The following is a 24,099-nucleotide window of genomic DNA, read 5'->3' as shown; positions in this document are numbered from 1 at the left end:
TCCTCCCCTGTGGGGCTCCCCTGGCGTTCCTTCACCGGCAGCAGACGGTGCCCTCAGGACGTCTGGGCCGTGGGCGTGCTGGGCTCGCCCTGGCGGGGTGGTGCCGGTCCTGCCTGCGGACGTGGGAGGATGGCGACTGCGGACCTGGGCTGTGTGTGGCGTGGCTCCTGCTCCTCGTAGAGCGGTGGGAAGTGACTCTTCCTCTTCGTGTCCGTGGACCTCTTTTTCCCTGAATCTGTCCAGTCACACGGGAGGCGTCGAGCACACCTGTGGCCAACCCCACTTTAGCTCCCGATGACGGACGTGCCTCGTTGCACGTTGACGCACGGTCAACCGTTGCACGGTCTGGGGTCCTCGAGCGGGCTCTGAGCTTTGCTCTGGTCACTCGGCGGCAGGCCGGGTCTCGGTTCTTGCCGTCTTCCGGTGCGCCCTCTCCTCGGCAGACCTCGTCTCCCCCCCCTTTCCTGGGGCCCTGCACACCTGCCTGTGTGAGCCTCTTCCGCTCCAGGGCTTTATTTCCGGGGTCCTGGGCCTCGCTTGTGCTTCGGCCTTTTCTTCTGAGATACGTCCCTCGTACCGGCCCTCGCGTAGACAGGGGGCGTCTTACACGTTCCTCTCCCCCTCTCCAGACTCTGCTCTCCGGAGCCCGGCTTGCAGACCGTGTACCTGTCCCTGTCCCTGCCCGGCCGCTTTGCTGGGGCCCGTTTCTTTGTGGCCGAGAACGGCTCGTGTGGGGTTCTGCTGACTTCCAGCACAGCCCGCCAGCTGGCCACATTCTCCCGCGGCCGCTTCAGCTATCCCTTGAGGGATACCCGGTCTCATGAGGGCGTCCCCAGAGCACCTTCTGTCTAGACTTCCCTGTCCTCGGACGCAGTAGCCCATCACCCCGATGCCCACCTGGAAGTCTGGCATCCTCCCTGCCACTCCCTGTCCCTCTGTCTTGTCGCCTCTGCTCCTGGGTCTCTGAGGACCAGCCTGCCCTCCATTCGGTCTCCACGGCTCCTTCCCACACCTCCTGGGGACACCACGCCCTCTTCCTCACCCTGGGGGTCTCCAGCCACTGTGTTTCCCACATGGGCCTGGCCTGGCCTGCGGTTGGCCTGGGTGTCTGCCTTCATGGCTGCAGGGCCAGGGCTGCTGTCCCACCTGGGGGGCGCTTCCTCCCCCGGGTCGGGTGCTCTCGCCCCGGTGCCCGCCCTTGCTTTACGGCACTCGTGACTGTGGGGCGGAAACACGTCAACCGCTGCCCGTTTAGAGTGTCGTCCTCCCCTGGGAGAGGTGGCTGGGACAGCTGTGTGCCCATTCGACCCTCCCTCCTGGCGCTCTGCCTCCCGGCTGGTTTCAAGGGAACGGTAAGTGGCTCCGAGAGTCCTGACTGCCTGGAGGACAGTGGGACGTGAGTGTTCCGGGGGGACCGCTCACCCGGACCTGGTGAGGATGCGCCGGCTGTGCTCCTGCGGTCAGCGGCGTCCACGGCGCCCACACTAATGCCCGTGCTGGTGTTTCTCCCCGAGAGCAGGACGCAGGAGGCGCTGAAGAGCGGGCACTTCGTGGACGTGCTGAGCATCCTGCTGAGGCTGCAGCGTATCTGCAACCACCCGGGGCTGGTGGAGCCGCGGCTCCCGGAGTCGTCCTACACGGCGGGGCCCCTGCGGTACCGCTCCGCCTCCCTCGTCCTCCAGGCACTCGACGGAGACTCGCGGAAGGTCTGTGTCCGCTTGGCACCCGCAGCAGGCGCCCTGTGCGCAGCACCGGGGCTGGGAGGTTGCTTTCGGCGCGCTCGGCCCGCGTTGGAGACTCGCCTTCCCCTGACGCACGGTCTGCGCCCTGGGTCGGCCCGGGAGGGACGAGCCCGTGGCTCGACGGCTGCAGAGGAGGGGCTCCTAGCGCCACGTGCGCTCTTGGGCCGTTTGCGGGGAGCTCAGGGCACCACTACGGGTGCCCGTTGGGGATGCACGCTGGCGTCTCCTAGGCGAGCGCCCGTCACGGGCCGTCTGACGCCTCGGGTGGGTCCTGTGCCCGCACGTGTGTGTTTGCGGGAACCTGGCGTTCTCCGCGTGCCCCCCACCCCACGCGCTGGCGGGGGGGCTTTGGGCTGAGTCCCCCTTGGTGGGGGGCGGGGAGGGGCGTAACCATGCCCTTCCTGTGTGCACTGGGTGTGTGGGATCCATGGGAAGAACCTGACGCCGTGCCTGGCGTCCCAAGAGCTTGGTGTAGGTCACATTTTACCGTTTTCTCTCCCTTGTTCAGTGAGCACTGAGGCCTGCTAGGGGCCAAGCAGTTTTCTGATCACTGAACAGCAGGGAGCAAGACGCCAGTACCCGGCCTGCTTCCATCTTTTGTGTCTGGCTCGCTTCGCCGAGCGTGCTGCTTTCAGAGTTCATCCGTCTTGTGGCGCACGTCAGAATTTCCTTCCTGCTCGAGGCTGAATCGTATTCCCTCTGCGGGTGGAGCGCGGTCTGCTCACCTGGTCGTCCGTTAAGGGACACTTAGCTTACCTCCACGGTTTGCCCGCCGTGAGTCGTGTTACTGTGGATGCTCAAGGAGCAGCTTTGTGTGGACGCGGATTTTGTGTTTCTCGGGCACGCGTCTGGGTGTGCGGTTGTGGGGCCACGTGGCTCCTCCGCGTTTAACCTTTTGAGGAGCGGCCAGGCTGTTTGCACATCCCCCCGTGTGTTTGAGGGTGCGGGGGGCTCTCCGGCACCTGCTGTCCGTTTCCCTTGTCGACGTCGCGATGGGCACGAGGCCGTGTTTCCTCGTTAGAGCACAGGTGAGGGGGTCTGCCCCCAGCTGGAGACCGAGGCCGTGCTCCCGCCTGTGCAACGCGTGTCTGCGGGGCTCCAGACCGAGCGGTGTGGCGCACACCCACCTCCGCTTCCCCAGCGCGCGTGGTTCTCTGCCCGAAGGCTCCCCTTCTCGATGAGGGCTGGCACTCACGCTGTCCGGTCTCTCTCTCTCTCCTCTGCTGAGTCCGTTCTGTTCCTCAGCACTGTCTTCTCCATTCCCACCGGCACTTGAGATGGTCTTAACGACGGGGAAACTGAGGCATGCTGGGGTCCGGTGGCCCGTCTGAGCCTCGGAGTGGCTTCAGGGAGCCTCCCGGGGAGCGTGGCCGCCTGGGCCTGGCAATCCTCTTTGGGATGTGCTTGGGTTCCCATCTTTTTCCTGCCTCGCGGAGCAAAACTTTTTTTTTCCAGGAAGCGGATCTCTCTGTATTTGATCTTATCGGTCTGGAGAATAAAATGACCCGCCACGAAGCGGAACTGCTGTGTAAGAAGAAGGTGACGCGGAAACTCATGGAGGAGCTGTTCGCCGCGCCGCTCCCGTCGGGCAGGCCGGCGGCTCTCAGACTGAAGCCCGGCAGGTGTGTGGCGTGAAGCGCTGCCTCCTCACCGAAGCCCTCGCTTGGGTCCGGGCCGGCCCCCGATCAGCCATCGGGTCGGTGATGTGTCCCCCCCCCCCCCCCCCGAAGGGCCCAGCCCCATCGCCCCTCAGGAGGCATGCTGTGGGTCCACGCGAGGACCCGAAGGTGGCTGGGGATGAGACAGCCACGGGATGAGGATCCTCTCACTGGGTCGCCTGCTTCTGGAAGCTGGCCTGGCATCCTGAGTGTCTGTGGGGGCAGCTTGTGCACGTGGCGTGCGTGGGCAGTCCGTCCCCCTGGGCAGGGCAGGGCGGTGTGGCCCTTTGCTCTCCTAAGAACGATCTGGTGGCGGTTCAGCAGCATTGGGACGTGGGAGGGGACTGTGTGGAGAGGAGGTCGGGGCGGGAGGTCAGGCTGGATCTGCCCAGCGCGTGCTGTGGTGGCCGCTGTTTGGGACAGAGGGTGCACCGTGGGCAGTGTGTGGTCGGGGGGGACGTGGGGGTGGGCAGAGGGCTCCGCCCCTGGCCGCGGCACAGGGACCCCTGAAGGACATCTGAGTGGATTTTGCAGGTGCCGCGTGGCTGGGAGGGCAGGACACGTTAGATGATGAAGTGGAAGCAAGTGGTTTAAGATGCACTAAATCTAGCAAGTTGGAAATCCGCGAAATCTCCTACTGGGGCGGCAGATGAGAAAGAAGCGAGAAAATAGGGAGCTTAGCGAGAAAGGGACCCGTTCTGCAAAACGGCACCTGTTCTCGTTGCCTGTGGTGCACGTGCCTCCCTGGGCACCTGGAGCCCACCCCCCTCCGCCCCCTTCTGTCCCCCTCCGCCCCCCTCCCTTAAATACACGACGGGCCAGCAGAGCTGCCGTCCTCGGGGGCCAGCCCGGCTTTGTTTCGTGGCTTCCTGTTGGCTGCCTCCGGCTCTTGCGTTGCACAGGGGCGTAAGAGTCTAGAATTCGCGTTGTTACGGTCTTCCGGGTAAAAGGGACGTAAAGAACACATCGCGTGTGGTGGCTGTGGGAGAGGTCCCCTGTTGTGGTTTCATCTCCATCGCCTCCAAGGCGCCCTTGCCGCTTCCACTGTGACCTGTGCTGCCTTGTCACTTGACTGTTGGAGGTGGCTCCCCCGAGCCCTGCTCCGCTCACACTGCAAGCAGTAGCGTTGAGGCTTTTGAACGTTAGGTGCACACGTTCACCGTGTCCCCCAGCCTCAGGGTAGACGGTGCCACTTTGTGTCCTGAGGGCGGTCGACGCCTCCCCGCCCCTGCGCTGAACTGCTCGTTCCAGCCGCACCGGGAGTGGACCCTCGGCATCTCGGGGCGGGGCAGGGGGGTGGGGCGCGGGCCCTCCGAGTCTCAGCGGCACACACGCCTTCTCGCCAGGTTGTTTCAGCCAGTGCAGTACGGCCAGAAGCCCGAGGGTCGCACCGTGGCCTTCCCCAGCATGCACCCGCCCAGGACGGCGGCTTCCGCCGCGGCCACCGCCGCTCCGCAGGGCCACGTGCGAGGACGGCCGCCGATTGCTACGTTCTCTGCAAATCCGGATGCAAAAGGTAGGCCTCGTGTGCTGGCGCGCCCTCGGTGAGACCGCGGCTCTCTGTGGATGTGCTTCTTCGGCTTCCCCTGCCCCTCTGCATGGGCGGCCGTGGCTCTGGATGGGAACGGGCCGCCTGCTTCCGCTCTGCGGAGGACCTCGCATAGCTCGCTCGTGACTTTCAGGCTTTTTGGTTTGTCGAAACTGGAGTTTCTCCCCCGCAACCCCCCCACCCCCACCCCCCGAACAAGACATCGCAGTGTCAGTCGAGTCACTGTGGGCGTGCTGACGCGGATGTGCCCTGGAGAAGGCTCTCAGCCATGCGGGGAAGCGTGGGTCCAGGGTTGTGTGTGACACCTCAAGAAGGCCGCTCGTGCTCAGGGTCGCTTCTGTGGCCCGACTGTCGCCGTAAAGAAGGGGCGGGTCGGCTGGCAGGAGGCGACCGTCGGTGTTGCAGCTGTAGTCACTGGGTCCTCAGCGTCCGGCCGGGGCTCACGGCTGCACTCGTGCTGGGGTGGGGGGCGGGGGGTGGGCTCCTGCGGGACCAGCCGACCCCCGGCACCCCGTGTCCTGTGGCAGCAGACCTCGGCAACCAGCACACAGCGGACACAAAGTTAGGGTTCTCTCACCCCGTAGGCCGCACCCCGCTCTCTCTGCAGGGAGGGTTTCTCCCTCCAGAGACGGTAGATGTTTGCTTTGCTCCTTCGAGACTCGGGTTTGAAAACACTGCGTTTCGTGAAGAACCTCTAACGGCTTTGCACAAACCAACCTTATCGATTGCAGTGGCGGCAGCCCCGTTTCAGACCTCCCAGGCCTCCGCCGGCGCGCCGAGACCGCCCGCCTCGACCTCCAGCGCAGCACCTAGCGCGGCCCATCCTGCGAAACCGCGGGCCCCGCCCCCGCCCCCGCCCCAGGCCCCCCCGCACCCGGCCGGGCAGAGCGCGCTGCCTCCGGGGCTGGTGCTCACCTCGCAGGCCCAGGCGCGCCTGCCCAGTAAGTGGCCTCGCCCCTCCCGTCCCGCCGCGTCCGGTCAGCGTGTGTCAGGAGCCTTGCCACCCCCTCTGTCTCCCTGACCCCATGCCCGGGTGCTGCCTTTCTCGCCACACTGTCGTTTCTGGCCCTGAGTGTGCGGGGCCCGCGTCCAGGGCCCGGGCCTCCCCCATCCTTTTGCCCGCCCCCCCCCCCCCGCCCCCCTTCCCCCCACCCCCACCCCCACCGGGTGTCGGCTCTGCTTCCGTCCTGCGCGTGCTCTGCTGCTGTGCCGGTGGCCCCGCTCCTGCTCCGCACCGGCCGGGGGCTCGCTCCCTCGGCCGCAGGGCTCAGCCCGTGAAGCGGGTGGCACCAGAGCGACAGCACGGAGGGCACTGGTGGCGGTTGCCAAAAACCAGCCTGGTTTTTACTCTCGCTTAGTGTCACCTTGAAGCCTGGCATGAGTTAGTGCTCAGCTGAGGCATCTTGTAACGATTTGGTGATGGAAACGTCACGATGTTACTTAATTTCCTTAGAACCGTTTATCGTGATCGGTGTCGTTAACCATTTCCAAATCTTGCACGCGTCCCTGCTCGTTGTGCTGTGGGACGCGTCCTTACTGAGACAGTCGTAGGCATCATCGTTTCTCACACGCCCCGTGAGCACTTGGTGTGTGGGTGCGGCCAGTGTCGAGACCTCTCTGGGAAGCTGGGCGAGGGCACGTCGTGAGGAGACCCCCCGGTTCAGCTAGTCCCTCGTGACGAGGCCTCGTTCCGCTGCCAGCACATAGAGTGACTGTCTTGGCGAGCTGCCTGAGGGAGGGACATTTCTGTTTGTCGGGGCCAGGCGTGCGGGGGGCCGTGCCACAGGAGCTGAGCTCGGGCAGAGTCCCCCGCCGCCCTCCTCTTTGCATGGAGCAGGGCCGGGCGTCCTGTCCACACACACTTCTCTGCGCCTCCTCCTGTCCCTCCTCTTCGCTGCTTTCCGGGGGCAGGACGTTCTCCTACTCTTCCGCTAACTGTTCTCTGTACGGTGTCGCTAATCGTTCTGCCGTGGGCTTCCTTGGGGGCGGTGGTTAGTGTGCATCATCAACCACTGGGGGTCGGAGCCCCGTGCGCCCCGTGCCCGTTCACAGCCCGAGGGCAGCACCTCCCTGAGTTGGGTGCACAGGACTCTGTCCGAGTTACGTTTTCCGAGCCTGTGTTCTAAGCAGTGTCGAGTCTGGCATTTTTCAGTCAACGTTCTGGATCGAATCCTACAGTCTAGTTCCAGTGAGCGTGAAGCTTTATACTTAACGCTACATTTGTGCGACGTATGTATGTCCTCAGATGCGTTCCCCAGTCGTGCAAATGTCGTGGGTGTCCCGGAAGCTAGTTACCAGCTCTCTTACGCTTGCAGGGGCGCAGTCGTGTGCCTCTGTGGACTGAATCGGACACATCCTTCTTCACGTTTTGAAAGTTCTCTGAAGAGGTTGATGTTAGAGTTTCAAAGCGTATTACGAGTAGATTTCTGCCATATTTGACGTTTGCTGCTCTTTCGTTGGTTACGGAGAAAAGTAAAATATTTCTCAGTAGTTTCGTTGTCATATGAATATCTGATTATTTAAAATCTCTACCAGTTATAATTAAATAAGTTAACCATTGAGATCCAACGTTAGTTTTAACTTCTGTTTTCTATAAAAATATTTTCTGAAAGCGTTAGAAAGCAATCCATAAGAGACATTTCTGTGACACCTCAGTGAACCACAGACGGTGGTTCTAGACCACAAGCGGTCGTCAGTGGAAGAGTTGCAAGTTTCCCAGAGGTTTTAATCCCCTTTTCCTCTGCATTTCCGCAGGCGGGGAGGTGGTCAAGATAGCACAGCTGGCGTCCCTGGCGGGACCGCAGAGCCGGGTTGCCCAGCCAGAGACCCCCGTGACGCTGCAGTTCCAAGGGAACAAGTTCACCTTGTCGCATAGCCAGCTGCGGCAGCTCACGGCCGGCCAGCCCCTGCAGCTGCAAGGTAAGGGCCAGCTGCCCGTGGTGACCGCAGACAGCTCTCCTGTCAGCCCGGCCCCCGCCCCCCCCCCCCCCCCCCCCCCCCCGTCCCCGTCCCCGACTGCCGCTGGGATTCGGAGGAGCTCACGTCCGACACCGTAGACGGCCTTCGTGAGTCCTCCGTTGTGGGGTGTTCAGGGCACTGGCCGGGTAACACCAAAGCACGTGCTTGCCTGGAGTTGAGGCACGCTCTGTCGCTGATCTGGGTTTTTTTTTGGGGGGGGGTTTGTTTTTGTCATTGTTTTTTTGATAAAATACGCTCTTTGGAAATGTTCCCCCCCCCTTTTTTTTTTTTTTTTACATTTATATTACCATTTTTTAAGTAAGTTCTTCGCCCAACGTGGGCCTTGAACTCACGACCCTGAGATCAAGAGTCTCATGCTCTACTGACTGAGCCAGCCAGGTGCCCCAAATAGTCCCTATTTTAAAAATCAAAGTAAAAATATGTGTTAGTTTCTAATTTTAGCATGAAATAAATCGTCCTGATGCCACCAAAGAACGAGCGATTTACGTAGAAGTTACCTTCTTTCGTATACAGGTTTTATGGCATTGACTCCCAGACCAAAGCCCCCCAGGCCTTTGTCTGAATGGACGTGTTCCTATGGTAACTTCTCCGTGCAGAGGATGAGGGCTGTAGTCTGAGGGGCACGCGAGGATTAGCCCGAAATTACCACGCGGCAGCAGCTCAGAGTCTGAGTCCCCCTTGCCTGTGGGTCCCGGCCGCAGGTGGCGCCTGCAGCGGCCTCCTGGGACGAGGTGACCCTTGTCAGCCAGGGTCGGGGCGCTCCGTATGGGCGCCGGATGGTCAGGCGCGGGTTGGCAGAGCGGAGCCCCGGGAAATCTGCAGCAAAGACGCTGCTCGATTTGGCTTCATTGGCTCTTCTTTCGGTTTTCCGGCCAGAAGGGCAAGGCTGTCTGGCAACGCCTCCAGCGTGTCGGAGCGCCACGTGGGGCCGCTCCTCCAGAGTAAAAGACGTCAGAAGGAGTCACACAAAAGGCCGGGCGTGGCAAGCCCCTTAACCAGTGAGGAGAGCTGCGGCATTTGGGCCAGAAACCCTTTTTAGCGGCTTCCTCGTCGCGCTTTCCGGACCGGCAAGCACCAGCGTGGGGTCCGGGGGCCGGGCTCGCCCCGTGAATGGTGTGGGTCCTCAGGCTGGTGGCACACACCTTCGTGGACACCTGTTGCACCGCTGCGAGTCAGGAGCTGCATAGATGAGAGGAGCGTTTTCTTGACTTTGAGCAAAAGCGACTTTGCTCCATCTGGTGTTCGTTCATCGTTAACGAGACGTTCTCGTTGTTTCTCTAGTAACTAAACTCTGCGTTGCCTCGCTGGGAGTAAATTTGATTTCGGATTCAGTGTTTTGCTTCATCTGTTCCCCCGTGTTTGGAAGTGAGCGTGGCCGGGAGGGAGAGGCGTGCACGGCCTGCGGCTGACCCTCCCGCCGTCCGTGTGATTGATTGCAGGCAGCGTCCTCCAGATCGTATCCGCCCCCGGCCAGTCCTACCTGCGGCCTCCAGGCCCCGTGGTGATGCAGACCATGTCTCAGGCGGGCGCCCTCAACGCCCTGGGAAGCAAGCCCCCGTCGGGCGGCCCGGGCCCCGCACCCGTGACACCGCCAGGTAGGGTGCTCGGAGCGGGAAGACTTGGCTTCCGGAGCTTCTTTCTGTGCGACTGTGCTTCCGAGGTAACCGGAAGGTGTCTGTGGTTTCCGCCTGTGGCGCCTCCGAGCCCGAGTCCGCTGGTGAGCGTCTCCGGTTTCCACAGACAGGCCGCCAGCAGCCTGGGTTGTTTTCCTGCCCTTCCCCCGCACAGCTGTCTGTGGAGTATGACCAGTCTCCACTCGACCTCAGATTTTTTCTTTCTGTTCTAACGAGAGGCTGGGAATCGTGAGAAATTTTGCCTGTCAACGTCACAAGTATGTTTAGTGAACATGCTTGAATTTCCCCGGGACCGGTGATGGACCAGGATTCAGGCCCTTCTCTGCCTGGCCTGTCCTTGGCCTGCTTCCCCCCAGGGTCCTGCTGTCCTGGACACACTCATCCTCCTGTGGTCTGAGGCGGCCGAGCGGGCAGTCCGGCAGGGACCCCTCCCGACCCATGGCCCTTGTCCCTGCTCAGCCCCGGTCTCTGTGTTGTCTGTGCCGAGACTGGGTGGGGCCTCTGTCCCCGCTCCCAGTCAGGCCCCGTAGTGGGGTCTGGAGGAGACTGCGGGGCTGGTGGCATTTGCGCATCCCCGCCACGGCAGGTGTCCCCACCTGTGGCTGGTGCTGTTTCCCAGGCCTCCCTCGCCTTCCAGAACTCGCTCCTGGCCCCTGTCCCCACAGGGCGGTCGCCCTCACCACTCTCTTGTGCCCAGTGCCTGCCCCTGCCCCTGCCCCATCCCCTGAAGTGGCTTTTTTTTTTTTTAGTTTTTTTTTTTTTTAAGGTTTTATTTGAGAGAGAGGGAAGGAGAGCGTAAGTAGGGGGGAAGGGGCAGAGAGAGAGGGAGGCACAGAATCCAAAGCAGGTTCCAGGCTCCGAGCTGTCAGCACAGAGCCCATCGCAGGGCTCGAACCCGAGAACCGTGAGGTCACGACCCTAGCCAAAGTCAGACGCTTAACCGACTGAGCCACCCAGGCGCCCCAAGGTGGCTGTCTTATCCCAGGTCTCTGTCAGTCTTCGGTGCCCCCCGTGCAAAGTCCCTGTCGGGATGTGCCACGTGGCCTGGCTGACGGGGCGGGCTGGGCTGGTGGGGCGCAGATCCATCCAGCCTCAGTTTGGAGAGACAGGGCGGTGCTGGCTCCCTGCTGGGGGGCATGCAGGCGAACAGAGTCCCAGGGGACGCGTGCATGGTCACAGTGAGGATGACCACGGGTCTCCAGTGTGGGTGCCGCCTCTGGACACCCTGGGGGCTCTCCACACCATGCCGTTCAGCTCAGACGGGGGCCAGAGAGTGGGGGCTTTGCTGACGGCCCCAGAGGATGTGACACACTGCATAGAGCGAGCTGCTGGGGGAGGGGGTCCGCAGAGCCACCGGGAGCTGTTTTCCGACCCGTCCCTCTTGCTTTGCAGTTGGTGCGCCTGGGCGGGTGACAGTCAACCCCCTGGCCACAGGAGAACCTGGCATGGCCTCAAAAGCGGCCTCCCCCGTCGGAGGGCCGGCCCAGGTACGGCGGGGCGGCTGGCGCCCGTGCTACGTGGCTGCCCACGGGCCCCTCTTCGCGCGGAAGTCGTTTCTCAGAAGCTACTTGGGGGGTGGGGGGGGGAGGCATGGTTTTTAACAGTGTCATCGGTATACATGACTTCGAAAGCACATCGTCTCTCAATTTCAGAACTTGATTTTATAAATACGTTTCGTAACAGATGAGACTGGGTCTTGTGATTCCAGAAATCACATTTCACGTTTTTCATGCTCCTCTGTCCGTCTTTTGGGTGTCAGAAATGCTCACCACGTTAGAGGAGAAGTGCACCCATCGGTTCTGCCTCCTTGCTGTTGCTTTTTGCCGCGGGATGGGCCGTGGGTGTCCCCGAGGACTGGCGTGCGGGAGGGACGCCACAGGGCTTGGTGAGACCAGGCACCAGGCTTGCTGCTCTTCAGTGGCCGTTTTCGCCCTGTTTCCCATAAAGGAGGAGAAGACCAGACTTCTGAAGGAGCGACTGGACCAGATCTACTTGGTCAATGAGCGACGCTGCTCTCGAGCTCCCGTCTACGGCAGAGATCTGTTGCGGATTTGTTCTGTGGTCGGCGGAGAACAGGCACCTTGGCTCGGGGCTTCTGACAGCGGTCACCAGAAAGGGGCTGGGCCGGCCGGCGGTCACTCCTCACCCTCAAGCGGTCAGAGGGACCTGGTTTTGACACTGACCCAACGGCAAGCCTGCCTGCAGGACGTCATCGACAGGTGGGGCGACCTCTGTGTGTGCTTGCAGTCTGCTCCCCGAGACGGGCCTCCCAGGTGCCCCCCAGCAGAGCGTGTCTCCCCCGACCCCCCCCCCCGCCCCGCCCCCCCGTTTCGTGGCTGTTGGTGTCTCCACGAACTGTCCCTCGGAAAGTCTGTTGAGAAATTTCCAGGGTCTCTGGCTCCGGCATCAGTCTGTCTCTTGACCTTCCGGGAAGGTGTGTGTCCTCGGGGTGCTCTTTTCTCCCTTGGGTTCCAGGCCTGTCCCCAGGGCAGCGTCCGGGTCGACGTGGGCTGGCCTGGGTGCAGAGCCACAGCACCGACCACAGCCTGGCCGTGGGGGGACTGTCCACCGTGGCAGTGAGGAGTTTTCTCTGTTGTGCTCCCTTATGTAACATTTTACTCAAAAGCCACATGGAAAACGTAACGTTGCTCGACAGGAAGTGTGTGTTTGAGATTGAAACTCAGAAACGCGCTATAGAAGAGAAAACAATCACCCGGATGCTGTGTGCACGGCCCCCTGGCCCCAGCCCGCAACTCTGCTTCCTCCGCCCCATCTCCGCTTCCTCCGCAGCCAGCAGGGGGGCTTGGCCCATTTGCGCTCCATCCCCTGCTTTGAGTGCCTGTCCGGTCCCACCCGGGCGCGAGTCTTCTCTCCCTCCAGCTCTGTCCGTGGGGCCGGGCGCAGGCCTCATGGTCACCGCGTGTTTCCAGTGGGGACGCAGTGACCTCCAGCAGCCTGGCTCGGGTGGGCCGTGCGGTCTCACCACCCTGAAACCCCCCGTGCTCTGCCTGTCCGCCCCTCCCCTCAGAGCCCGCCGGCCCCTTGGCTGCCCTGCCCTGCGTCCGGCAGTGGTGAGCGACCGCCCCGCTGCCCCCATCCTCGTCACACTTCCGTGGCCGGTGTAGTGGGCTCGGGTCGCTCTGACGGGCGTGCGGTGGCGTCTCACGGGGGCCGTGATCTGCGCTTCCCTGAGGACGTGCGACACGGAGCCTCTCTTCGTGGCTTTTTGCCGCGTTCTGCGGAGAGGTGTCCGTTGAGGTCTTTGGCCCATCTGGTAAACGGGTTGCTCATCTTCTCGTTGTGTTTTAAGAGTTGTGTGTGTGTTAGGACCGCAGTCCTTCATTAGCCGTGTCTCTCACGGACATCTTGTCTACGGCTCGTCTCCTCGTGACGCTGGCTTTCACAGGGCAGAGTGTTTGGTTTTAGCGGAGCCCAGCTGTGTCTCCTCTCGTGGTCATGCCTTTGGGGTTGGACCTGCAAAGTCCTGGCCAGCCCCGGTCACCCGGGCTCCCCCTGCGTCGTTCTGCAAGGGTGCCCCTGTCTGCGTCTCCTATTTACATCTACAGTCGGAGCTGAGCGAGTGCCAGTGAAGGGACTGGGTCTGTGTCTAGATTCAGTCTTCCCCAACCTGCACACCTGCAGTCCCGTGTTGTGGAAAGTCTTAAGACGCACACGAGCTAAAGAACGCAGCGAGCCCCGTGCTCCCGGAGCCCGTCCTCGGCAGCTGTCAGCGTCTGCCCAGTCTCGAGTCACCCGTCTGCTGCCCTGGAGCAAGGCTGTCCTGAGACAGGTTCCAGACAAACATGATTTTGTCGCGCTCTGAAAGCAACACGGTCGCCTGATCACAGCTAAAAAAGGAGCCGTTCCTGATGTTGTTAAGTGCGTGTTGAGCCTTCTCATTTTTGGTTGTCTCCTAAATCCTGTCTGTGTAGTTCAAGTCCGAATCTTGGCAGGGAGGTGCTCAGCGGTCGACAACTCTCTCTCTCGTGTGTCTTCCTTTTTTTTTTTTTATTTTAATTTTTTTTTTTTTAACGTTTATTCATTTTTGAGAGACAGAGACAGAGCATGAGTCGGGGAGGGGCAGAGGGAGAGGGAGACACAGAATCCTAAGAAGGCTCCAGGCTCCGAGCTGTCAGCACAGAGCCCGACGCGGGCTCAAACTCCCAAACTACGAGATCGTGACCTGGGCCGAAGTCGGACGCTCAACGGAATGAGCCACCCAGGGGCCCCTGTCGTGTGTCTTCTGATCGGGTTCTGCCGCTTCCTCTTCTTTTTCCCCCCGCCGTGGACTGTTGGTTGAGGAGACCTGGGGGTTTGCCTTGTAGGACTTCGCACAGTCTGGATTTGGCGATGGTTCCTCGAGGTGTAACTGGACGTGTTACTTTGTTCTCTGTCTCGTCTGTAAATTGCTCGATCCAGAGGCTTGATCAAGCAAACGTGGGTTGTTGCTTTGGGGTTTTTGTTTGTGAGAACGGGGATGACCGTGAGTCCCGTTAGGAAACACGGGGTGTGCGACGCGTGTGTTTGCACACGGCTGTTGCTTGTTCCGGCAGCTTTGTCGCGAGAAGGTCTTTGCTCCACTGGGAGTGCTCGGGGGGACTGTGCTGGCCTCTCTGGGGGTTCCGTCCCGTCCTCAGCACCGTGGCGGCATCCTCTCCATCCCTGTGGCTTTGCGGTGAGACTTGGTGTGGGGAGGCGTCCCTCCTCCGGCTTTGTTCTTGTTCGGTGTCGTGCGGGCTCTTCTGGTCGCTGCGTGCCCACGCTGACCTGGGGCCGAGGGTGCGGGCTGTCTGCAGACTGGCCGGCTGAGGTTTGCTTTGGGATCGCGCGGAGCCTTTAGGTCAGGAGCAGACGTGCTAGTCCTGTGGGCTCTTCCGACCGATGAACATGGAATTGCTTTCCGTTGTTTCAGCTCTTTGATTTTGTCCGTCAGGGTTTTGTTGACGGATGGCATTTTTGTTTACGCACACTTGGTGGCAAGTCCGGGACGTTCATCTGGAGCTGCCCTCCCGGCGCGGGTGGCCTCCGGAGGCCGGAGGGGTGGTACGTGGCTGCTCTCTGCAGGGCCCTCTTCCTGCTGCGTCTGGCTTCCCTCCTGGTGGCACGGTGGCTCTACGGGCTCTGGGGGTCACGTCCCCTCCCCCAGCCATCCAGGAGACATGGCACCTGCAGCCCCAGACGGACACGTGCACTTCATAGAGAACGGGCCGTCCCCGTTCCTGCTCCTGCGACCTCGGGGTGCCCTGCACTGCTTGTTTCCGTCCGGGGGGCCCTCATTGGCCGGCCCTGGAGGGACCCACACCCATGGTTGTTGTGACGGGTGGTGTGGGCCAGCAGCCACGTCACCCCCGTGGGGACTACAGTTAGGCACTCTGGCTTCTCTGGCAACTCGCTCTTAGAAGGTTCTGCCCACTTCCTTCTTGAGCCTTTGCTTCCTGAGACAGGTGCTGCCCGGTAGGGACGCTGTGGGCACCACGTGTGATGCGTGTACTTTCTGCTTCTCAGGGTGGTGTGTGTGATCCCTCCGGTGGTGGCCGCGCCCCCCTCCTTGTGGGTGGCGAGGCCGCCGTCCCTCTACAGCCACAGGATGAGGGTCCTGAGGCACTGCCTGCGAGAGCACACGGCTCCCTACGCACAGCAGCTGCAGCGCATGACGGCCCTGCGCTCCCTGCGGTTTCCCGAGCTGAGATTGGTGCAGTTTGACTCAGGTACGAGAAGGCTCCCTTCTGCTCTGCTCCTTGGTTTCGGTTTCGGTTGCGTTTATTTTAAGAGCGTGTGTGAGCGAGTGGGGGAGGGCGGCGAGGGTGGGTGGGGGGAGGAGAGAGAGTCTCCAGCAGGCTCCACCGGCAGCGCAGAGCCCAGCGCGGGGCTCGATCTCACCAGCTTGAGATCGTAACCTGAGTGGAGATCGAGAGTCGGACGCTCCGCCGACCGAGCTGCCGAGGCGCCCCGGCTCTGTTCGTGAGGTGGGGTTCCCTTGCCCTGGGTCGCGAGAGACTCTTGATGGCGTTAATTTCATAGGCAAGCTGGAAGCTTTAGCCATCTTACTTCAGAAGTTGAAATCCGAAGGACGTCGAGTGCTGATCTTGTCGCAGATGGTTCTCATGTTGGACATTTTGGAAATGTTCTTGAACTTCCATTATCTCACCTATATCAGAATCGATGAAAACGCCAACAGTGAGCAGCGGCAGGTAAGGAAGAAAAGATCTTCTCTGTTACAGCTTATGCTTCAGCGTCGTTACCCAGTTTCGCCAGTCTCCGCCCTGGTTTCTCAGAGCCGCGGCGGCCCTTCAGTAGGTCTTTAGCACATACGCGCCGTTACTGGGCGTGTGCGGCCCGCTGGCTGTCTCAGCGTCAGGACAGGCGGCCTGCGGTCACGAGGAGCGGGTCGGTGGGCTCCAGGAAGCAGCGGGGAGTGGAGGTGCAGGCGCGGTCCCGACGCGGCGCACCCAGCGAGCGCCGTCTCGCGCGGCCTGCCCCTCCGTTACTCGCCGGGTCGGCTAAGCGTGTGTTGCTACAGCGGGCACAGCGAGACAGACGTGCTCGCGCGCTCCCGGCGGGCGTGAGGCCGTGCGGCTCTGTAGGAGACGGGTCGACGGTGTGGGCGTGCGCCCGCCCGGGTAATTCCGGGTGGAGGGCTCAGCCCTTCAGCGCCTCGCTCCCCTCCAGAGCGACACGCGCGTCCAGCCGTGCGACGGGCCGGCAGGTCGCGTGTGTGCCGTGGTGCTTGGTGGTGTCGTGAGCGCGCGCTGTCCCCCGTGGGCTGGACGACCAGGTCGTCATCGGAGCGTTTGGAACGGCCGTCGGGAGCACGGGAGAACGTTCCCGAGCGCCGGAAGGCCTGCCGCCGGATCGTGGAACGTGTCGGCCTCTTCGCGTGCTCCCGCGCCCACGGGGCTTTCTGCCTGTGCGCACGCTCGCTGAGGAGGGCCTAGGAGGAGACGCGGCGCGGTGTTAACCGACGAGGTTTTTTGGCAGCGATGTCACAGGTCACACGCGGAATCTCTGGGAAGAAGAGGGGTCCCCGTGGCGGCCTCTCCGGCCTGTCTCCCCGCTCCCTCAGCCTTACTCCGGAGCCTTTTGCCGTGAAGTGCTCCGGCATTGCCTGAGGGTACAGGACCGAGCACACGTCCCTCCCCAGGAAGACTCTGTGTTCTCGTGGGGCCCTCGGGTTGAGCTGACAGTGCCCGTCAGGTGGAGTCAGACGTCTTCCTTTTCGTAAAAAAGCGAGGCTCAGTGTCCCGTGAGGAGTGTGCGGAGAGGTTTGTGGTGAGCGGTGGCCGCGTGCACGTGGCAGGGGCCGGGACGACCAGACGCTGGCTTCTAGCTGGCCGATGTCAGATCGCGCCCACGGCATCCGGCCTTTGCCGGGGGGGGGGGGGGGGGGTCTGACCCCAACATCTCACTTCATCTCAGGAACTGATGAGGAGTTTCAACAGAGACCGGCGGATTTTCTGTGCCATTCTGTCGACTCACAGCCGCGCCACAGGCGTGAGCCTGGTGGAGGCCGACGCGGTGGTGTTCTACGACAACGACCTGAACCCCGTGATGGACGCTAAGGCCCAGGAGTGGTGCGAGAGGATCGGGAGGCGCAAAGACGTCCACATCTACAGGTGAGGGCAGCGGTTGCCGTCAGCAAGCCGCCGAGCCCGGAGCGCGGGAGGCGCGGGGGCAGAAGCGCCACATGGAGCTCGAGCGCACGCTACGGCTCGCACCCCGTGGTTCTGCTGTGGCGTTCGTTTTTTCTAGCGAGTTTATTTTGAGACCGAGCGCGCGAACACGCGCGCGAGGGGAAGGGGCAGAGAGAATCCTAAGCCGGCTCCACGCCCCGTGCAGAGCCCAACGCGGGGCTCCCTCCCAGTGACCCCCGGGTCGTGACCCGAGCCGAAATCAGAGTCGGGTGCTCAACTGGCCGAGCCACCTGGCGCTCCTTGTTTTCTCTAAGGCACTTTTCTGTTCGTGCCGCTTCGTTTCTCTGTGCCCGTTTGCTCAGTTTGTAATCTGCTTGCTCAAGATCGTAACGGAGTTAGTTGTTCCGACGTAACGCGCTGTCCACGCCGTCCGTTCTAAGTATACCCGCCGCGCCTCACCTAGAGGGCCTGCGAGTTTCTCAGTTACCGTCAGGTGTGTCTGTCCTAGGACGGCTGCGGTATTCGTTACCCTCAAACGTGAGTTGTAACCGGCCAAACCCGGGACGGAGGGAAGTGGAGAAGGTCCTGCTCTGTATCTCTAAACTCCCGGCAGCATTTATTATACTTGCGTAGTGACAAGCGTCCGCGTCCCGTCGCACGTCCTAGGCCGGGTGTGCCGGCACGCGACGGCCTTTCTCGGGTGCCCTGCCGCGTGTGTGCCGGCGTGCCTGCGGTGGCGGCCTGTGCACGGTGGTGGCGTGTGCGTGGCGCCGGTGTGCAGCCCCGTGGGGGCGGCCGGCCCGGGACTCGAGTCCGGGCCTGTGCCTGTAGCCTTCGCCGACGCGGTCCTCCCGAGGCGGACGTTAAGGAGCCGTGTTATGCTTCTGAAAGTCAGTGAGCAAGTGCTGCCTTTACAGATCTCATCCCACGGAGATAGAAGCTGACCACGTTTTGGCGGATGTCTCTCCGACGTCTTTTTAACGTTTTCCGTGGCTCTTGCCAGCAGTCTCGTGTGTGAATCCCGTTTCTCTCATCGGCATCGGGAGCCTGTCTCCGTGCTGGTAAACGTCACCTCGGTGCGCTGTGTGCGTGTTGCGTGAGTGACGTTTTCCTGGGTGATCTTCTCCTTGTCATTGGCCCTGCGGCGGTCATTGGCCAGAAACGGGAGAACTGTTTTACTCTCGGTAACCGTCATCCGTGAACGGTCTGGAGCAGTCTTGGCAGCAAAGGTGCAGAGTGTGTAAGAACCGAGAATAAAACCAAGACGCGGTAAGACACGAGTAGCAGACTGTGCTGTGTCCTGGGACAGAAACACCTGGTGCGTAAAAACGGGCTTTCCCCAGAGCAGTGTTGAAAAGTAACACAGTTTTAACCAAAGCCACGGTCGTGTTTGCCTGTATTTGTTGCACGCATGTGCACATGCAGTTGGATGAGGTCAGTCGGTTTTAAAGTACATTCGGAGGGCGCCTGGGCGGCTCAGTCGGTTGAGTGTCCGGCTTCAGCTCGGGTCATGATCTCGCGGCCCGTGAGTTCGAGCCCCGGGCCGGGCTCTGTGCTGACGGCTCAGAGCCTGGAGCCTGCTTTGAATTCTGTGTCTCCCTCTCTTTCTGCCCCTCCCCGCTCATGCTCTGTCTTTCTGTCTCTCTCAAAAATAAATAAAAATGTCTAAAAAAATAAATAAATTTCATTTGGAGGGAAAGCTGGTAGCAGCCAACAGAAATGCTAACGAGGGTTGCAGCAGAGAGGTGCGGGAGGAGGGGAGCAGTGAACGGTGCAGGTGTGAGCCTGTGGGGTGTGGGGGGGGGGCGGCGTCCAGCCTCACGGGAGCCTGTTCATTTAGTACATGCTGCTGACGCTGTGCTGACCGTGAGAAAGGTGCCTGCTTTATGGCCAGAACACCACCCCCAGGGCTAAGCACGGAGGCGTGGAAGTGAGATGGTGGTCAGGATAGTTGAAGGGACAGTATCTGTGGCTTGAAGGGATAATTTTCGCCGGACAGGAAGCTCAGAAGGAAGGAAAGATAGACATATTTGACTGCGGTCAAATGAAAACTTCAGTTTTGGGTTTGTCAAAAGATACCATAGCAAAGCTGATGCCCAGATAACAGACTGGGGGGATCGTTGGCAATCTCATAGCAGACAGAGGGTCGGATAGCTCTGACAAGGTGAGAAGTAAAGGAGCCTTTATTCAAGAAAGGCTGGGGGGGGCAGGGACCTGAGAATCCAAACCAGCCATTCCAGCTGCCCACGCATGTGGTGGGACGGGCTTGGCAGGCCTCCGCCTGTCCGGTGGCCGCCTGTGTGATGGCCGTCCTCGCGCACCCAGATGGGAGGCAGCGCTGGCGAAGCTGCTGGCGGTGCCGGTGAAGGCAGCTCCCACCCGGAGTGGGGAGTGGGGTCGTTGCTCTGTTTGGACAGCGATTTATCGAGGTCTGCCGAGCGGAAGGTTGTGCGTGCCCTCTGTTCCCAGCCTTCCCCTCCAGGGGACCCCTGTGGTGCAGGCCGTTACTGTAGCTTGTTTATACGGCACCAAGTGGGAACCAGCAGATGCCCGTGCCCAGAGTACAGCCGTACCCTGGCCATCAAACAGCCACTGGAACCGATGCGGGGGGGGGGGGGGGGGGGGGCGGGGGTCGTGGGCGGGGGTCGTCCCTGCAGCACGTCACTCAGGAGGGAAGCACAGCGTAGAGAAGTGCGGGGCAGCAGACGCGGCCCGCCGTTGCGTGTGCACGTGACCGTGTGAGCGGCGTGCTCGCCAGGCTGTCGGCTCTGGGGGGTCGGGTGCTCCGTGTGAGGTTCCTCTGGGGGACCCAGGAGGACTTTTCTAGGTGGAGGCTGGAGGGGAAGAGGACAGAAGAGACCGCGGTCACGGAGGCGCGGGACCCTGTGTGGCAGGGGAGCGGACACAGGAGAGGTGGCCTTGGCCACCGTGTTAAGGCGCGCCCCAAGCACGTGCAGAGCCTTCCAGCCCCTGCCGAGCACCCGCATCCCAGCCGCTCGTGGCATCATGCTTCCCGGCGGTCCCGTGCTCATCGTCCGTGTCTGTCTGTCTCGTAGGCTTGTGAGCGGCAATTCCATCGAAGAGAAGCTGTTGAAAAACGGAACCAAAGACTTGATCCGAGAAGTAGCCGCTCAGGGCAACGATTATTCCATGGCATTCCTGACGCAGGTACCCGTCACTGGTGTGTGGTCTTCGCGCCTGCCACCTGGTGACGGGGCACGTGGGTTCACCACGGACGGGTGAGGGGTCGCCGGACGGTTTCCCTGGTGACGCGGTCTGGCGCTCTGGTCAGGCACCGATGTGGGTCCCGTGTTGGACACTAACGTGTGTCTCGTGCACAGCGTACCATCCAGGAGCTGTTTGAGGTGTGCTCTCCCACGGACGACGCCGGCTTCCCGGTGAAGGCAGAGGAGTTTGTCGTCCTTTCTCAGGAACCTTCTGCCACGGAAATCATCGCGCCCAAAATTGCAAGACCTTTCATTGAGGTGAGGACAGATCCTCCTGGAGGTGACCCGGGACGTGCCCTGCCTGCGCTGTGGGCCCCCTCGCTCGGCCCCGGTGCACCCCTCCTGCCTGCTTTCTTTCCATTGCAGGCGCGTGGGCTGGAAAAGCAGGGAAAGGGAGCAGCGGAGAGGGGGGGGCCTCAGGCCCCTGCTGCCCAGCTCAGCAGCCATCCCTCTGCCCCTCTGCCCCTCTGCTCTTCCCAAGCCAGACTGCCTCCCCCAGGCCGCAGCCGGCCGTTCGGTCTGCCCGTCCCCACGGTCTGCAGTCTCAGCCCCTCTGACAGGCGCCCCGTGTGTGCGGGCATAAAACGCACACCTGATTCTGGGGACAGTGCAAAGGAGAGCATAAATGATCTCGTTAATACCTTTTTATGTTGCTTACCGTTGAAATGGTAGTGTCTGTGTATACTGGGCTGAATACGTTTTTAACTTAGCTAGAGGTTTCAGATGGCGCACGCGCTAATGTGCTGCTGTGTAGACCCCTTACAGACCCACTGTTGGGGCCACGTCCCCCACCCACCCACCCCCCGCCCTGCCTCGTGCAGTGGTCTTGCTGCAGCGCCCCTGGGCGCCCCCTCCCCTCGGCCCGTCTTGGGAGGCCGTCCCCTGCTCCCCTCCTTCCTGGGTGTTGGTTTCCAGGCTCTCGACCTCGGAGGGACCCCCGTGTCCTGGGCCTCTTCCCGCCCTTGCCTGCGATGTAAAGTGCACCGGTTCCCCTGTGGGGGCTCTCCGCCTGGGTTCCCATCCTTGTGCCCTTGGTGCCCTGAGAAATTTCCACTTGGTTATTGAGAAGTAATAAATGTGTGTGTTAAATCCTCAAGAGCTTGTAATGGAAGCAAGCGCCCCGCCCCAGGAACCCCCCACCCCCCCGCCCCTGCTCAGAGACAAGCACTGTGTGCGGTTCCGGGAGTTTCCTACATATGATGTCCCCTGCGGGGACACCTTATAGCTCTTCATCTGGGGGACAGATAGATTGACCCCCTTCTTTCAAAGATCGGGGTTATTTGCACAAGGCTAAAAAAGAAAAACAGCATGAAAGAAAATAGGTCTTGTCCATGAGGTAACCGTCTCGGCATTAAAACTCTTGATTGTGTCCTGGGAGAAAAATGAGGCGGGAAAGCATGTGTGCGGGAAACATGGTGTTTGGGGTGCCGTTGGCTTTGGGATGTGTGTGTGCCGCTCTGTGCGGTGCACAGGCTGACGCGCACTTGCTGTTGAAATGTCCTTGTTGAACGTCTTGCTGTGTGTTGGCTGTGTTCTAGGTGGCAGGGATCTAGTGTCGAGTAAAAGACACAGTCTCCCCTCCCCGTGAAGCTTGCATACCGGGAGAGGAGAGACTGAAGCCCGCAGGCTCTCCCTGCTGAGGCGGAGGGCCCTGTGCAGGGCGGCTGATGCCCGGTGAGGAGTGCCACGGGCAGAGGGGTGGCCGGGGGTCAGGAAGGGGGCGAGGGGTGAGGGCAGTGAGGCCTCCCGGCTCTGTGCTGAGTCTGGATCGTGGGGGCCAGGGCACAGGCTGATGGGAGCGGCATGGCCCCGTGAGAGCAGGAGGTACTGGGGGGGCTTTTGAAGGTGAAATGAGCGTGGGGGTCTGGGGGAGGCCCCTGTCGTCGGTGTGCTGGAGTGAGCAGCTGGCACCTTGGGCTTCCCGGCACCTCTCCAGTGGGCGTGGTGCTCTTCCGGGGACTGGCGCGGGAACATGGCTCTCAGTGGAAGTTGTGGTAAAGTACAAGAACGTATGGCAAGTATGCACGTCATAAAGAGCTTGAGAGGGTGCTACAGGGAAGGCACCCCGGGGACCGCCTGCCTCCTCACCACTCCTGTCCCTGAGGGCGGCTCGCTCTTCTGACCCCTGACCACCCTGGTGTCTGTGTGGGCCTGGCCTCTGGTTCTGGGTCACGGTGGTTCCCGTGTCTCCCAGCGATTGTGACGTCATCGGGTCCACTGTGGGACCATGTGACTGTGTTTTGAGCCCTGCATCTGTATTTTCTCCGTGTCTCTTGGCAGACACCCTAACTGCATCTTGGGGTGGGGCCCCTGGGTCATCAGTGAGCATGTGACTAGCAGGTGCCACCGGCAGTTTTCCAGACCGGCCGAGCCGACCTGTGCTCTGTTGGCTGCATGGGACCTGAGGCGTGGGGGTGTCGTTCCGGCCGTGTGCTGGCGGATGTGGGCCGTGTCTCTGGTGTTGTGTCGCTGCTGTCGGCCCATGAATTTGTGGACCTCCGTGTGCTCCCTGGCAGGGCAGGCACTTTTTTGTGAAGTGCCTGTTCATGTCCTTCTCCCTTTTTTGTGTTAACTGGGTTATTTATTTTTCTTAGTGGTTTGTTGGCACTTTTTATGTGCTCTGGGTGAATCTGTAAAATACCTTTGTGCATTCTGTGGTTTGCTCGTCTTTCAATGAGCAGAAACCCTGGGTCCTGAAGCCAACCAGTAGCCCGTCTTTATCATGGTTGGGGCTTAAAAAACATTCTTTTTACCCTGGGTCGTTTTACCCTGGGTTGTCTGGACGTCCTCTTTCGTTTTCTTGTAGGTGCTTCAGTGGTCTTCATATTTAGATGTGCGATCTGGAATGATTTCTGTAGTGTGTGAGGTCAGGTAACATTTTAAACTGCAGATTTTGCCAGATTGCCAAGAAAAGAGGTTATACAGTTGGTAATCGATACCCCGAAACCAGAGACTGTGGGCTCATGTCCGATGCACCAGCATGCCCATCCACACGCACCCCTGTCAGGCGTGAGCTCCTTGCTGTGGGAAGGCGCCTCCTTCCTCTTGCTTGGTTTCTTGATCTGTGGTGATGCTGACCGTCTCACACGCCTGTCGTCTGTGTTACCTTTTCTGTGGGCTTGGTTTTGGCAGCTGCGGCGTAGGGTTGTTTGTCCCCCGTTCGTGCTGCGGAAGGGTTGTCGTTCATCTGAGCCGTGGCCGTGCCGGGTGCCGGTTGCGAGGTTGAACGAGGTGCCCCGCGCTTCTGTGTTCTCAGGGCCGCGGAGCTTTGTGGTGTGGCAGCGCTCGGCCCTTCGCTGGGGCTTGCTGTCTGCCGTGGCCGTGAGCCGCTCATGTTCATTGCCCTCCTCTGTCACGCTTAGTTTTCCGTCACCGCAGGGAGGCTCCGTGTGCGGCACAGGCGTGTCGGCATTTATGCAGGGCCGCTCCTTTTCAAAACGCTTTTATTTAAAAACACCTGAAAGTAATTTAAACGATAATTTCTTTAGGCCCTCAAGAGTATCGAGTACCTGGAGGACGATGCCCAGAAACCCGAGGAGGAAGCGGTGCCAGGGTCGCCCGACGGCGACGGCCCAGGGTGGAAGGAAGAGCCATCGCAGCTGGAGGAGTTAGCAGACTTTATGGAACAGGTCTGGACGCTTTCTCTTCTGTGCTCCCACTCACTTAGTTTCCGGACACC

The 24,099-nt window shown here is 61.1% G+C and overlaps 1 protein-coding gene and 1 non-coding gene across 17 annotated transcripts in view; both read left to right on the top strand.

Annotated features, from left to right (window-relative positions):
• Nucleotides 1–24,099, top strand: part of EP400 (E1A binding protein p400) — a 98,093-nt gene that overhangs the window by 46,173 nt on the left and 27,821 nt on the right. For 13 of the 16 annotated variants that reach the window (XM_042962447.1, XM_042962454.1, XM_042962453.1 and 10 more), the window contains 14 exons: nucleotides 1,520–1,706; nucleotides 3,198–3,364; nucleotides 4,747–4,916; nucleotides 5,681–5,890; nucleotides 7,704–7,868; nucleotides 9,368–9,523; nucleotides 10,955–11,049; nucleotides 11,510–11,781; nucleotides 15,068–15,270; nucleotides 15,584–15,753; nucleotides 16,979–17,175; nucleotides 20,250–20,361; nucleotides 20,535–20,678; nucleotides 23,909–24,049. In XM_042962447.1, coding sequence (XP_042818381.1) covers nucleotides 1,520–1,706; nucleotides 3,198–3,364; nucleotides 4,747–4,916; nucleotides 5,681–5,890; nucleotides 7,704–7,868; nucleotides 9,368–9,523; nucleotides 10,955–11,049; nucleotides 11,510–11,781; nucleotides 15,068–15,270; nucleotides 15,584–15,753; nucleotides 16,979–17,175; nucleotides 20,250–20,361; nucleotides 20,535–20,678; nucleotides 23,909–24,049 — 2,389 coding nt within the window. The remainder of the gene's footprint in view (nucleotides 1–1,519; nucleotides 1,707–3,197; nucleotides 3,365–4,746; nucleotides 4,917–5,680; nucleotides 5,891–7,703; nucleotides 7,869–9,367; nucleotides 9,524–10,954; nucleotides 11,050–11,509; nucleotides 11,782–15,067; nucleotides 15,271–15,583; nucleotides 15,754–16,978; nucleotides 17,176–20,249; nucleotides 20,362–20,534; nucleotides 20,679–23,908; nucleotides 24,050–24,099) is intronic. The other 3 variants (XM_042962459.1, XM_042962456.1, XM_042962455.1) reach the window with 1 other exon arrangement.
• On the top strand, nucleotides 16,617–16,747 carry LOC122232855. The gene has a single exon (XR_006210263.1). It is a non-coding gene; the product is annotated as a small nucleolar RNA SNORA49 (small nucleolar RNA).

Source organism: Panthera tigris, chromosome D3, assembly GCF_018350195.1.
Source record: "Panthera tigris isolate Pti1 chromosome D3, P.tigris_Pti1_mat1.1, whole genome shotgun sequence".
Classification (NCBI taxonomy): domain Eukaryota; kingdom Metazoa; phylum Chordata; class Mammalia; order Carnivora; family Felidae; genus Panthera; species Panthera tigris.
This window is presented reverse-complemented; position numbering and strand designations above follow the sequence as displayed.